General features: G+C 26.1%; 1 protein-coding gene across 1 annotated transcript in view; it reads left to right on the top strand.

Annotated features, from left to right (window-relative positions):
- The window catches only part of LOC105617014 (sulfotransferase 1C4-like), a 12,955-nt gene extending 1,597 nt beyond the window's left edge, over window positions 1-11,358 (top strand). Inside the window, exons 2-6 of the mRNA XM_012198596.1 lie at window positions 1,661-1,760; window positions 5,140-5,335; window positions 5,403-5,529; window positions 6,604-6,698; window positions 11,056-11,358. Coding sequence (XP_012053986.1) covers window positions 1,661-1,760; window positions 5,140-5,335; window positions 5,403-5,529; window positions 6,604-6,698; window positions 11,056-11,358 — 821 coding nt within the window. The remainder of the gene's footprint in view (window positions 1-1,660; window positions 1,761-5,139; window positions 5,336-5,402; window positions 5,530-6,603; window positions 6,699-11,055) is intronic.
- The last annotated feature ends 720 nt before the right edge of the window (window positions 11,359-12,078 follow it).

The following is a 12,078-nucleotide window of genomic DNA, read 5'->3' as shown; positions in this document are numbered from 1 at the left end:
CTCGCTCGCGTACGTCGTCGTACGTGAGTACGTAGAGACGACGACGAGAGAGAGAGAGAGAGAGAGAGAGAGAGAGAGAGAGAGAGAGAGAGAAAGAGAAAGAGAGATAAATCGAAATTTATTTAGCATTCTGGGGCTAAATTCCCTCAAGCGTTTAACTTATACAAAAATATTATTATATTAATATTTGTATATGTATAAAGTTGTGTATACACAAAAGTATAGAAGATTAACAGAAGTATAAAAGTATAAAAGTTTAATGCCCATTTCCACCATTGTAAATTATCTTTAATCTCGATTCAATTTACTTTTCAATTATCTTTTTCTGACTTTTAGAACTAGAAAGAAATGAAGAATAAGTTAAACCATGAAACTCAACCATGAATCACTCAACCATAAAACTATTGTGTATAATATTTGATAATGTTAAAGTTATGAGATCACATCTCACTGCATGGCTCTGCACATTTTACATATAGAAAAGCTCGAAATATAGCTTTGCGATTCATAATTCAGTTTTATATTTTGCGATAATGTTTAATATTTTTCTGCTAAAGGTGACTCAAAACGAAGCCGAAATGTTCAGAAATAATTAAACTTATTTATTTTTATATTATTGTATATTATATATTCTTGCGCAATTTTTGTTCTAGCGCCGACCTCCTAATGCTTCATAAATTATACTTATTGTCCTTTAAATATGTATTATATAGCATTTCATGAAACCATGAATCAAAATTCCATATTCAAAACGATAAAATATCTTTCTTCATACACTGTTTAAAAAATATATTAAATTTTATTTTTAACAGTGTAGAATTAATGTTAAGAATCTTTATTTTAAAGACCGCATATGTGAGAACACAATCAATAGAAATTTAAAATGTCTATTATGATCGAAGCTGGATCTTCATTGCTTTTCAAATAATTCAAACTTGAATTACTAATATATATTATATATATACTTGTATATATGTATAACATTGTAGTCTTTTTGAACTGCACGCCAAATTATTTTTCTGGACTATAAATGCAATTAAAACTACTCTAATAATCGTGAATTAAATTGATAAGCAATTTTAATAATTTGATGTTACAATCAAGCATCATATTATAAAGATATTAATATGTTGAAAAACTGTTAATAAATTTATTGCAAAAAATATTATCTCGATCGGGACTTGAACTCGAATCTCTTGTATTCCGTACAAGCATCCTAAGCCATTAGACCACCGAGATTAAAATCAATGTGTATGTTGTTTCACATAAAATGACTAATTACACATTGAAATAAAATTACACATTGAATATAGTTTACAGTATTTGAAAACGTATGCGATATCGGAATTCGAATTTAAGACCTACAGATAACCTAACACGACCTGTTCATACTCTAACACGCTAACGCTGAGCTATGTAATCGTACACTAGTCAGATTTGATATTCGACTGTTATTCGACTCGTCGTCGTAAATTATTATAATGAATTTGCTGTAGGCTGTCAATAGTGATCTATATGAAATTACATACATCGAAGGTTTATCAGAGAATATTTTAAATTTTAAGATCACTTTAATAACCAAAAAGATAAATTACCCTTTTTTTAGAAAAGAAATTTTTGTAAAAAAGAAATTTTATTACTTGTTATTTCTATAAATTAGGAACAACTATGGCGCAAGAGCTCATATGGCTGTTGGCAAACGATTTGAACTTTGACGTAGCGAAAAAGCGTCTACTTACTGAAAGGTTTCCATTTTTCGAGTGAGTATGTGTTTATATGTGTTTATATGTGTATATATGATAATACATTATAAAAGAACTTCAAGTACAATTATAACAATTATAATGAATGATTTTGACTCTTACTATTAAAAATGTACATATTTTCATACGTAATAATAAAGTTACATCCTACGAATAAAACTCTTATATTATATTCTTTTTTACAGAAATTAAACAATTTGCAAAAGTAAACTTAAAATCGAAATTAAGTTTATAAAAATATTTATCCTCATATAATTTTTTATCTTCATATAATAATTTGCCATCAATTCACATAGAACACTATCCATATCCTTAAGCATAGAAACATTTTCTGAATATCCTTAAGATATGCCTTGGGGATATGTCTGTTCTGTATAGGAAATTACATTTTTATTAAGCTATATTATTAAATATATATTATTATATACCAATATAACAAATATAATATGTGTGACATTACCATTATGTTACATAATACAAAAAAATGTATACATTTTTAAAAACAATAAAACATATTATTATTGAAAAAAATTTTCCGTCTAATATAAGTACACATTTACACAATTACAACTAAAAATACAAACTACAATTCTAAAAATACATAATTTATAAACATAAATAACAGGGGCTATGAGCCAGATTTTTATATATTTAAAATCTTAAAACAGACATTTTGACCTTATTATTAAATCATCCTCAGTGTATACATGTAGAGAACGCAAATTTAACAATATTAATAAAACGGTTAAATACAATTTCTACAGATTATAGTTACGCAAAATTGATAGTATTTCTTCATATAATATCTATTTTCTGTCGCAATAATATAATGTTTTCAGTCTTGTTATATTCTCAGTTACATTCTTTCATTATATCGGTCGTAATTAGTCCATAATGATAATAAAATTATTTAAACATGTTGAGTCATTCAATAAAAATGTATCAGTACACATTCTGTTAAATCAATACTATAGATTATAGTAATTAAAATAACAATGAATAAATGATTATTCGAAATTATTATATATATAATCCTTAATTTAATAGACAACTATATTAAAGTCTCTCTCTTAATAAATAAAATTATTGTACAATATACCTCAAACGCGAATGTTTAATAAATATTATTAACAATGAGTTGAAACAATGAGTCAAATTAATTCACAAGAAGCAAATGCAATCAGAGGAAAAAATTGAAACCAGTTCAGTCAAAAATTACTTGTATTATAGAGTGTGAGCGACATTCTATGGCTTTTATAATATCTTGTTGAAAGAGGGGATGAGATTGGAAGGAGAATAGGGATAGAAAAGGAACAATGAAAGTGAGAACGGAAGAAAAAACTAAGAAGGGGAAGGAGACTGCAAAATCTGTAGATAAGAATTAAATAATGATTTAGTGTTATTTTGTTTGTTCAATCCTAATTTTTGTTTTTTTATGTGAATCATTTCAGAGATTAATTTTTTGTTATACGACAATTTCTTGTCGTATCTAGATCTTTACATCTTTCCAATTAAAATTATGGTTATATGATGCTCAATAATCACCAATGAAAAACTCTTTTTATTAATGTCCGAAATATGTTTATTTAATCTTGTTTTTAATTTTCTTTTGGTTTGTCCTGCATAACTAGCTTCAGTTCTCACAAGAAATCTTATACACAATTTTTGATTAGCTAAATGATCTAATTTATCCTCTAGTTATAAGGCTTTTCAATGTATTTGAGATTGAATATTTGCAATTATATTTATATGCTATATAGATAAAAAACTTTCAGAGATAGATTTTATATATGGAATTGTAAAGAATGTTTCCTTGACATGGATATTATATTCTGTGTATGGTATTTTAATCTTTTTTCTGTTGAAAAAATGAAAGGAAGAAAATAGCTATCATCAAGTAAATTATGAATAGCATCAACCAAGTTCTTTTTGTGGAAACGAGGATGAGATAATCTTAATAATTATTTTGTCAACGAAACCGAAAATAACACCTTTTTTGTGAAAGAGTAGTGTAAGTAAAAATTAAGAAATCTGCCCGAACAAATAATTTTCCTGTATTTGTCAAAAATGCTCTTATAGTTGTCAATCATAATCATAGTGTCCAAAAAAACTCAAGTTATTCTCAGTGCCGATCTCCATAGTAAATTGTAGTCTGACATGTAAGAAGTTGAAGATTTCAAGTTGTATTCGGTACTATCTAATAATGGAACCGCTAAATGATGTCATCCATATAGTCATCCGGAAGTAAAATAATAACTGGTAATTTTTGTTGGATCGCTATTTCCTCAAGATCCTGCATAACTATGTCAGCAATAATTGGCGACAATAGTGAACCCATCGGGGCACCGAAAACTTGTTTGTAAATTTTATTTTTATTATTAAATTTTTTATTATTAAATGAAAAAATGTAAAGTTAAGAACCAGACGGATGGAGGCTAAAAATTCCTCTAATGGAATATTTATCTTTTTTGATAGTCTTTTTTTAACACTATTTAACGCTAGTTCTAACATTATTTAATGGAACAAGGATACTATATCAAGCGATATTAAAATATAATATATATTAGAATCAAAATGAGTTCCATTTTGGGTTTCATTTAACTTTTCAATTAAATGAAAGCCATTTTTTATGTATTATAATTAAGTGCTTCCAGTACTGCTGACAATACCCAGTAAGAAATGACAATAAAATCGATATCGAATCGATTTTGTCAACGTTTATTAAAGATATACTTAACGTACAGTCCCTGCAAAGAAAATTAAATTTGGAAGTATGTTTAATATTTACACTTCGAATAAACTATATATATGTGAAAGTTATGTGAATAAGATTATATTTTTATTTAATAATACATTTTTGTAGTTTTATTTATTCTATTTGTTATTTTTGTTTTTATTGTTAAAAATTAAAATTTTAAAAATGATACAGAGATTTATATTTTTCTTTTATACTTTAAATGTTCAAAATAATTTATGCAAAATTTCATTGTGATTTACTGATTACAAAGACATAGAATACTAATTACAAAGATATAGAATAAATAAATATTTTGTTTATTTACTGGATAACGAGTGCATCGCAATGTAACTTTACGTAAATAATTTTGAATACATATTGTACTTATACTATTGTACTTATACTAAAAAATTGAAATTTTTATCATTTATTTTATAATACATTTCCATTTTTATATTTAGAGCACAGATTTAAAAAATACTACTATTTATTAAAATAATTTATGATCCAGATAGTAAACCGAAATTTGTCGTATTATTTTTAAACATGATTTAGAACAATCAATAATTTTTTCATAATTTTGTTATCATTTTAAAAATATGTATAAAACATCCTTAAATTGTATCTTTATTCTTACAGATTCAGTTTATTTAATCATCCTGAAGTGACTCAAGAATTTATACTCTCTAACAAAGATGACAAAGTAAAGCAACAATTGTGTCGGGATATAGCTTTGCCCGGTTATGAAGTTATCGCTGATATGCCATCACCTAGATTTATAAAAAGCCATTTGCCTTTCAGCATGTTGCCTGGACTTTTAGATGTTGGTTGTAAGGTAATAATTAAATAAAAATGGAAAGATTCTTTTTATTAATTTTCTACTTTTGTAACACTTTCCTTAGATTATTTATATAGCTCGTAATCCGAAAGACGTGGTAACTTCTTGGTATCACTTTAATTGCTCAATCAAGACACAAGAATATTTGGGTGATTTTTCCACCTTTTTGGAATATTTTCTAAATAATTTAAGTAAGTAGAACATATCCAGAGAAAGAGCTATATATATTTCTTATTTTTCTGTATCTTATCTGTAGATATTTATATTATTTATTACATGGGTGCCCAATATTTTTCTGAAAGTTTTATCTAGACAATTTATTTGTATCCATATATTAGTTCGTAAGAAATAGATTTCGAATGTAATATAAGAGATTGAAAAGATCCAAAATAAAAGTAAAAATAAAATTACAAATTAAAATTATTCTTTTATTTTGACAAAAATTAAAGTTTTAGAAATAGAATATGAATATAAATATATAAAATTAAAACTACTAATTCTATATATAAAATAAAAACTAAATCCAAAAACTAAAATTGAAAATTTAAATAAAAGCAATACATAATTTTATAATTTTTATCTATAAAAGTTTTTTTTTATAAAAATTCTGCACAAAAAATTTTTTACAATACCATACGTATATTTTATACATTTAAATTGTAATTTTTATATTTTTACGAATACTAATCAATGACTCAAATATAAACAAAACCAGTGACTTAAATATGAAAAAAAAAGTTTAAAGTAAAAATTTTTTTAAATACAATTTTGCAATAAATTTTTTTTCTATCTTTAACTATCAGCTATGACTAATGATTCATGCAAAATTGGATCTTCCTGCCAAGAGTAAAATATATCATGTCTATTTTTCTTCTATAAAAATTTTATTTTTTATTAAATTCTATGAACAAAAATTATGTGTGATTAATAGAAAGGAAAAAGTATTAGTCGTTAAATTAAAATAGACTTATTCCAAAAAAAACCAACAACTTTAATAAAAATAATACGTATCTACGTAAACATTTTTTAAAAATAATCTGCACTGCGCGCGCGCGCGCGCGCGCGCGTGTGTGTGTGTGTGTGTGTGTGTGTGTGTGTGTGTGTGTGTAATCTATCAAAGCATTGCTCTTTCTATTTAGACATTCGATATGACTTTTACTATTGTTGACTTATACTTGTTACTACATATATTTGTTCTCTTTTTGGAGGAAAAGTAAAAACAGTGCTTCAAAATTTTTAATGCCTTTATCTTTTTATCTATAAAGCGCCTTGGTCGCCATACTGGGAACATCTAAAAGAAGCCTGGGATTTAAGGAATTCCCAAAACTTTTTGTTTTTATTTTATGAGGAGGTAATACACGTAAGTGTAGACAAAAATTTTTATTCTCAATTAAACAGAGAAAAGTCATCGATACTGACATATTACTTTGTTTTTGGATAATATTTCTTAAACAAAAGTTAAAAACTGTAGAAACATAAATATAGACTAAAAATGTCTTCTATTAGATAATATAGCAATTTTTATAATATCTTTTGCAATTTTGCAATAATTTACTTTTTCATAAGATAAGGAAAAATGAGCGTCTGATAAAATAGGCCACAAAATTGACATATTAAATGTAAGTAATGCCACATATTCTTTTTTTTCTTTTACAAGGCATTCATCATCTGTATAAAATACTTAAAATAAATATTTAAAAATTTCTTTATTTCTAAAATAGTTTTCGTTCATTTAAATGCATTCTTCATACTGTTTTGCAGACAAAAACATATATGTAACGCAAGAATTTCTTTTTTTTAAGGTTTTTCTATAAATACACGATTGTCTTCAAGACACCTATCAAGACATCCATGGAACAAGTCAGAATGAATTCCGATCGGAATTATTCAATTATTTCCTAGATTTCTTTTATATTTTCTAGAAAAAATGGAATAATTTCGATCAGAATTCATTCCGACATGTTCTATGATAGGTATCTAGTTTCAATAGGGCTTTGATAAATTAATACTATAATTAATGCAACTACACTATAAGGATTAAATTAACATTATGATCTATCTTATAGACAAGTATGCGGTTATGCTGTTTCCTGATTTTATATTTAAAACTGAATAGATCTTGCCCCGATGGCTTCAAAGGGCGATATATTTTATTTTAGTTTTACGTACATTATCTATTACATTCATAGATATATAAGAAAGACCCAGTATATATTTAGTATAATATTAGTTATATCTATAGTATATGCTGGATTTGACAGAACGGTGTTGAAAGGCAAAATATTGGGATAACCTATCCTTTTCTGCGCGCACGCTTGACAGTAAACTTATTTTGATATAATACTTAAAAATTCTACCTTCCTCGATTTTGACGAAATTAGGCTTATTCGACGCGTTTGTGCGCGAAATGAACGAATCTGATAAAAAAATTTTGCCTTTCGCATCATTCTGCTAAACCCAGGTATATATAGATATAAATACTGGGTCTATCTCTTATATACAATATAGTATGTCTATAATTACATTGGCAAACTGATATGGATCTTAATAAAGCGATACTTATGTTCCGAGAATCAAAATCCAGATCACCGTCGCTATTCTCTGTTAATTCATCAATAAACCACACACGATTAATAATATTGTTAGTAATTTAATTAAGATAATACATTATTGATCATGTAAGATCATTTCAATGTTGGCATATGTTAAATTGTCAAGATTATAGCCCCAAATGACTTTCGACAGGTTTTCGCTCGTTATTTGATAAAAAGTTATTAACAAAACAATTTTTATAAGTAAAACATAATTTATAAGTAAAACATAATTTTTGAACATAAGATATACATTTTACTATATGTATATTTTACATATACTCAGCTGCTGTATATGTTCTTCTTTGTTTTACATAATACTTTTCTTTTATGCCAAAATGGGATTAAAGAAACATTTCGTGCAAAGCGAAGTCCATCCCACACCTTTCATGCTTAGAAACGTACGATTTTTTATGCGAAACGAAGCCCTACCCCTTGCTGTCAAATTCTCACCCAAATACCACTCAGATGTTTTTTCCTTATTGATCATCGAATAACAATTATTACATCGAATTAAACAAGAATAACATATTTCTTGGAGAGCACTCAGGTGGAAATCTGAACACGCTCTTATTTAAAGGCCGAACAACTTATTTCCACGCAGACCACGCAAAGCGTGGTCCACCCTACTAAAAAGTAATACCCTCCCCCCCCCCCCCGTAAGGCGTGTTATTATTTATAAACTTTTTTTATTAATAACTTTTTAATAAGTAATGAGCAACGACTAAAACCTAATATTATTCAAGATCATGACCTTGACAATATATGTTAAGATCATCACGAGCTTTCTTATATGATATATTTATCAAAATAAGAAAGAAAAGTGTAAATAAAACTTAGAAAACTGCAGACATGTAAAACGATATATTATGATATTAGAATGCAGCCACTATTTGAACTACACATTTGCAAAAGAAAATTATAAAAATTTTATATTTACATTTATAGAATTCGATTTTAGCTAATTTTGTATATGTAGAAACAATTAGCCACAAATGTTTAAATTATAAATCTTATCTAAATAAATCATATTTTTATCATAATAAATTACAATATATACAAAATAGAATTTACAGCAATATCTCTGCAATATTGCTGCAATGTTGCAGCAGTGTTGATGCAATCTTTGTGCAATTTTGTGCTGTAAGGATAGTCAGTTTCCGAAAAATAGTGTTTTTTTAAAAGTCCTATATCGATGATTTTTCTCTATACATTTTTAACATTTATTCAATATAATATTTTATAAAATAATATTTAAAGTTTTAAATAAATATAGGTTGCATTCGGAATTGACGCTTATGCGCTATCAGCTTCATTTTATTCTTTTCTTTTCATGAGTAGTCAGCAGTACAGATAAAATAAAGCTTATAGCGCGTGAACGCCAATTCCGAATGCAATCATAATATATTGTGTAAAATAATTGATGAGATCCGATTTATATACAAAATAATTCCCGAGAAAAAATATTTCATGTATAATTATATGTAATTATATAAAATTATATAAAATTATATTAAATTATATAAAATTATATATAATTATATATAATTTATATACATATTTTATATATAATTATATACATATTTATTATATACATATTATTATATACATATTTTATATATAATTATATATAAAATATGTTCATTTATATAACATTTTTTCCTGAGAAATTATAACTACTAGAAGCAAACTACTTTGATTGCATACAACCGTATTGCATATAGATTGATTGCACGCATAATGCGCATGAAATATCATTTTATCCTTGTTTGCAGAATGTTAAAGAATATAATAATACATCATATGCATTATGCGAACAACGGAACGCAACCACAATGTATTGCACATATAATCCTACTGTACACAATGCATTATAAAGCCTAATGTACATTAATCGTATCGTAAGCGTCGTGCGACTTTAAAATTGATGTATCGGATTGACTGTCGCAAGCCTGTGACGTCTACGATACGACCAATGTATAAAATGGATCTAACATACAACTGACCTAATTTACGTAGTAATACGACTTAATACAAGTAAAGATCCTTGTTATGAGATACCAAGTTTATTTTGGGTAAAAGCTACAAGTCTATGATAGAATTTAAAATAATAAGTCATAAAAAATAATAAGTCACAACAATTTTTGAAGGGAATTTGAGGATGTATTAGGTTGTAATCAAAGTCTTGTTACAAATGCTTTGAATCATTTGATGAACCAATTAGAAAAAAGAATTTAACAAACTGATCAATTAAAAAACGCTTCAAAGTTTTTGCAGTATTACGTTGACCATATCTTTAGATGTGTAGTTCCTGCAAAAAAAAATTAAATTCGAAATGTTTAATATTTTCACTTAAAATAAATTATATACATATGAATGTTACGTAAATAAGATTATATTTTTGTTTACTAACACATTTTTGTAGTTTATTTATTTTATTTGTTATTATTTTTATTGTTAAAAAATGAAAATTTAAAAATTATAAATAATTTATACATTTTTCTCTTATAAGAATTTTAAATATTCAAAATAATTGATGCAAAGTTTCATTGCGATTTACTGATTAGTTACAAAGATATAAAACGAATAAGTATTTCATTTATTTATTGGACAACTAGTTCATGCATCACAATGTAACTCTACATAAATAATCTTGAATATATAATGTACTTATATTTAAAAATTGGGATTTTTATCATTTATTTTATAATACATTTCCTTATATTTTTATTAGAGTACAGATTAAAAAATAGAACTACTATTTATTAAAATAACTTATGATTCAGATAGTAAATCATCACTAAATTTGTCGTATTATTATTAAACGTGATTTAGAATAATTTGTAATTTTTTTCATAATTTTGTTATCATTTTGAATATGTATAAAATATCTTTAACATTTTTCAAATAATAAAACATTTTTTAAATCATATAACAATATATTCTAATTATTTTTTAATATTATATTCTGTATATATTTTAATAAAGTATAAAGCTCAACTAACAATTAATTAAATAATTAATAATTAATTCATCAAAAAAATACAACTAACATCTTTATTGCTTAAGTTGTTTTTTATATGATGTATATATATATATATTGAAAAAAATTATTTTTGTTTTTAGGATTTTCCGAAAGCAATCAAGAAAGTAGCAAAATTTTTGGGTAAAACATATACTGACGAAGAAATTAACAAGGTGACAAACCATCTCAATATCAAAAATTTTCGAAACAATCCGATGGTGAATTTCTCTGAGTTGAAAGCTTGTGGAATCATTAAGGACAATTCTTTTATTAGAAAAGGAGGAAATGGAAATTGGCAAGACATTTCCACTGCAGAATTAGATGCAAAGATAGAGAAATGGATCGAAGAAAATCTTAAAGAAACTGATCTACGTTTCCCGTCTTTCAACAATAACAACAATTAAAAATAATCAAAAAATGAAAAAAATTTCTCGAGTACAGCTTGATTATTTTTAATGTACTGTGTGTATTTTTCAATTTTATGCATTTAAACAAAATGATTACACAGAGAGCATGTAAAAATGGCCAGGTAGTAAAGTCCATTTTGACATCAATTCAAATCATGTTTGTAAAAAATATCAAGGGATTCAAAAGTGACCATAGGTTTTTATTCGACGGCATTCCGTGACGTCATATACTAATCATTTCGTGCCCTTACCACTTAACACACAAAATTTCTGTAACCTTAAGACATAAACTTAAGCTGATAAGTCAATCAGGATACTGCTTTAGATCTACGTACTCTAATGGAAATAGAAATAACAGTAAACTTATTCATAAGGAGAATTAAAATTCACCAACCAACTGTTGAAATTCCTTATTGCGAGGTTATTGGATAAGTATATTGTTATTTCCATTTCCGTTAGATTATATAAACCTAAAGCAAAATCCTGATTGGCTCATCGGCTTAAGTTTACATTTTAAGGTTATTGTTACAGAAATTTTGTGTGCAGCAGCCCTAAATGATAAGGGTTGCCGCACACGGTTACTATTGCGAAATTTTATGTGTATCAGCCCTAACAGCATAATAAACTTTATTGCGTTTGTTTAATATGTGATAAACAAGGATGAAATAATGCTTACAGCGTGTAAGAGCGTAAAAATGAAACTGACCTAATGTATTG

This window comes from Atta cephalotes (genome assembly GCF_000143395.1).
Source record: "Atta cephalotes unplaced genomic scaffold scaffold00011, whole genome shotgun sequence".
Taxonomy (NCBI): domain Eukaryota; kingdom Metazoa; phylum Arthropoda; class Insecta; order Hymenoptera; family Formicidae; genus Atta; species Atta cephalotes.
Note: the sequence above shows the minus strand (reverse complement) of the source record. Positions and strands in the feature narration are given on the sequence as shown.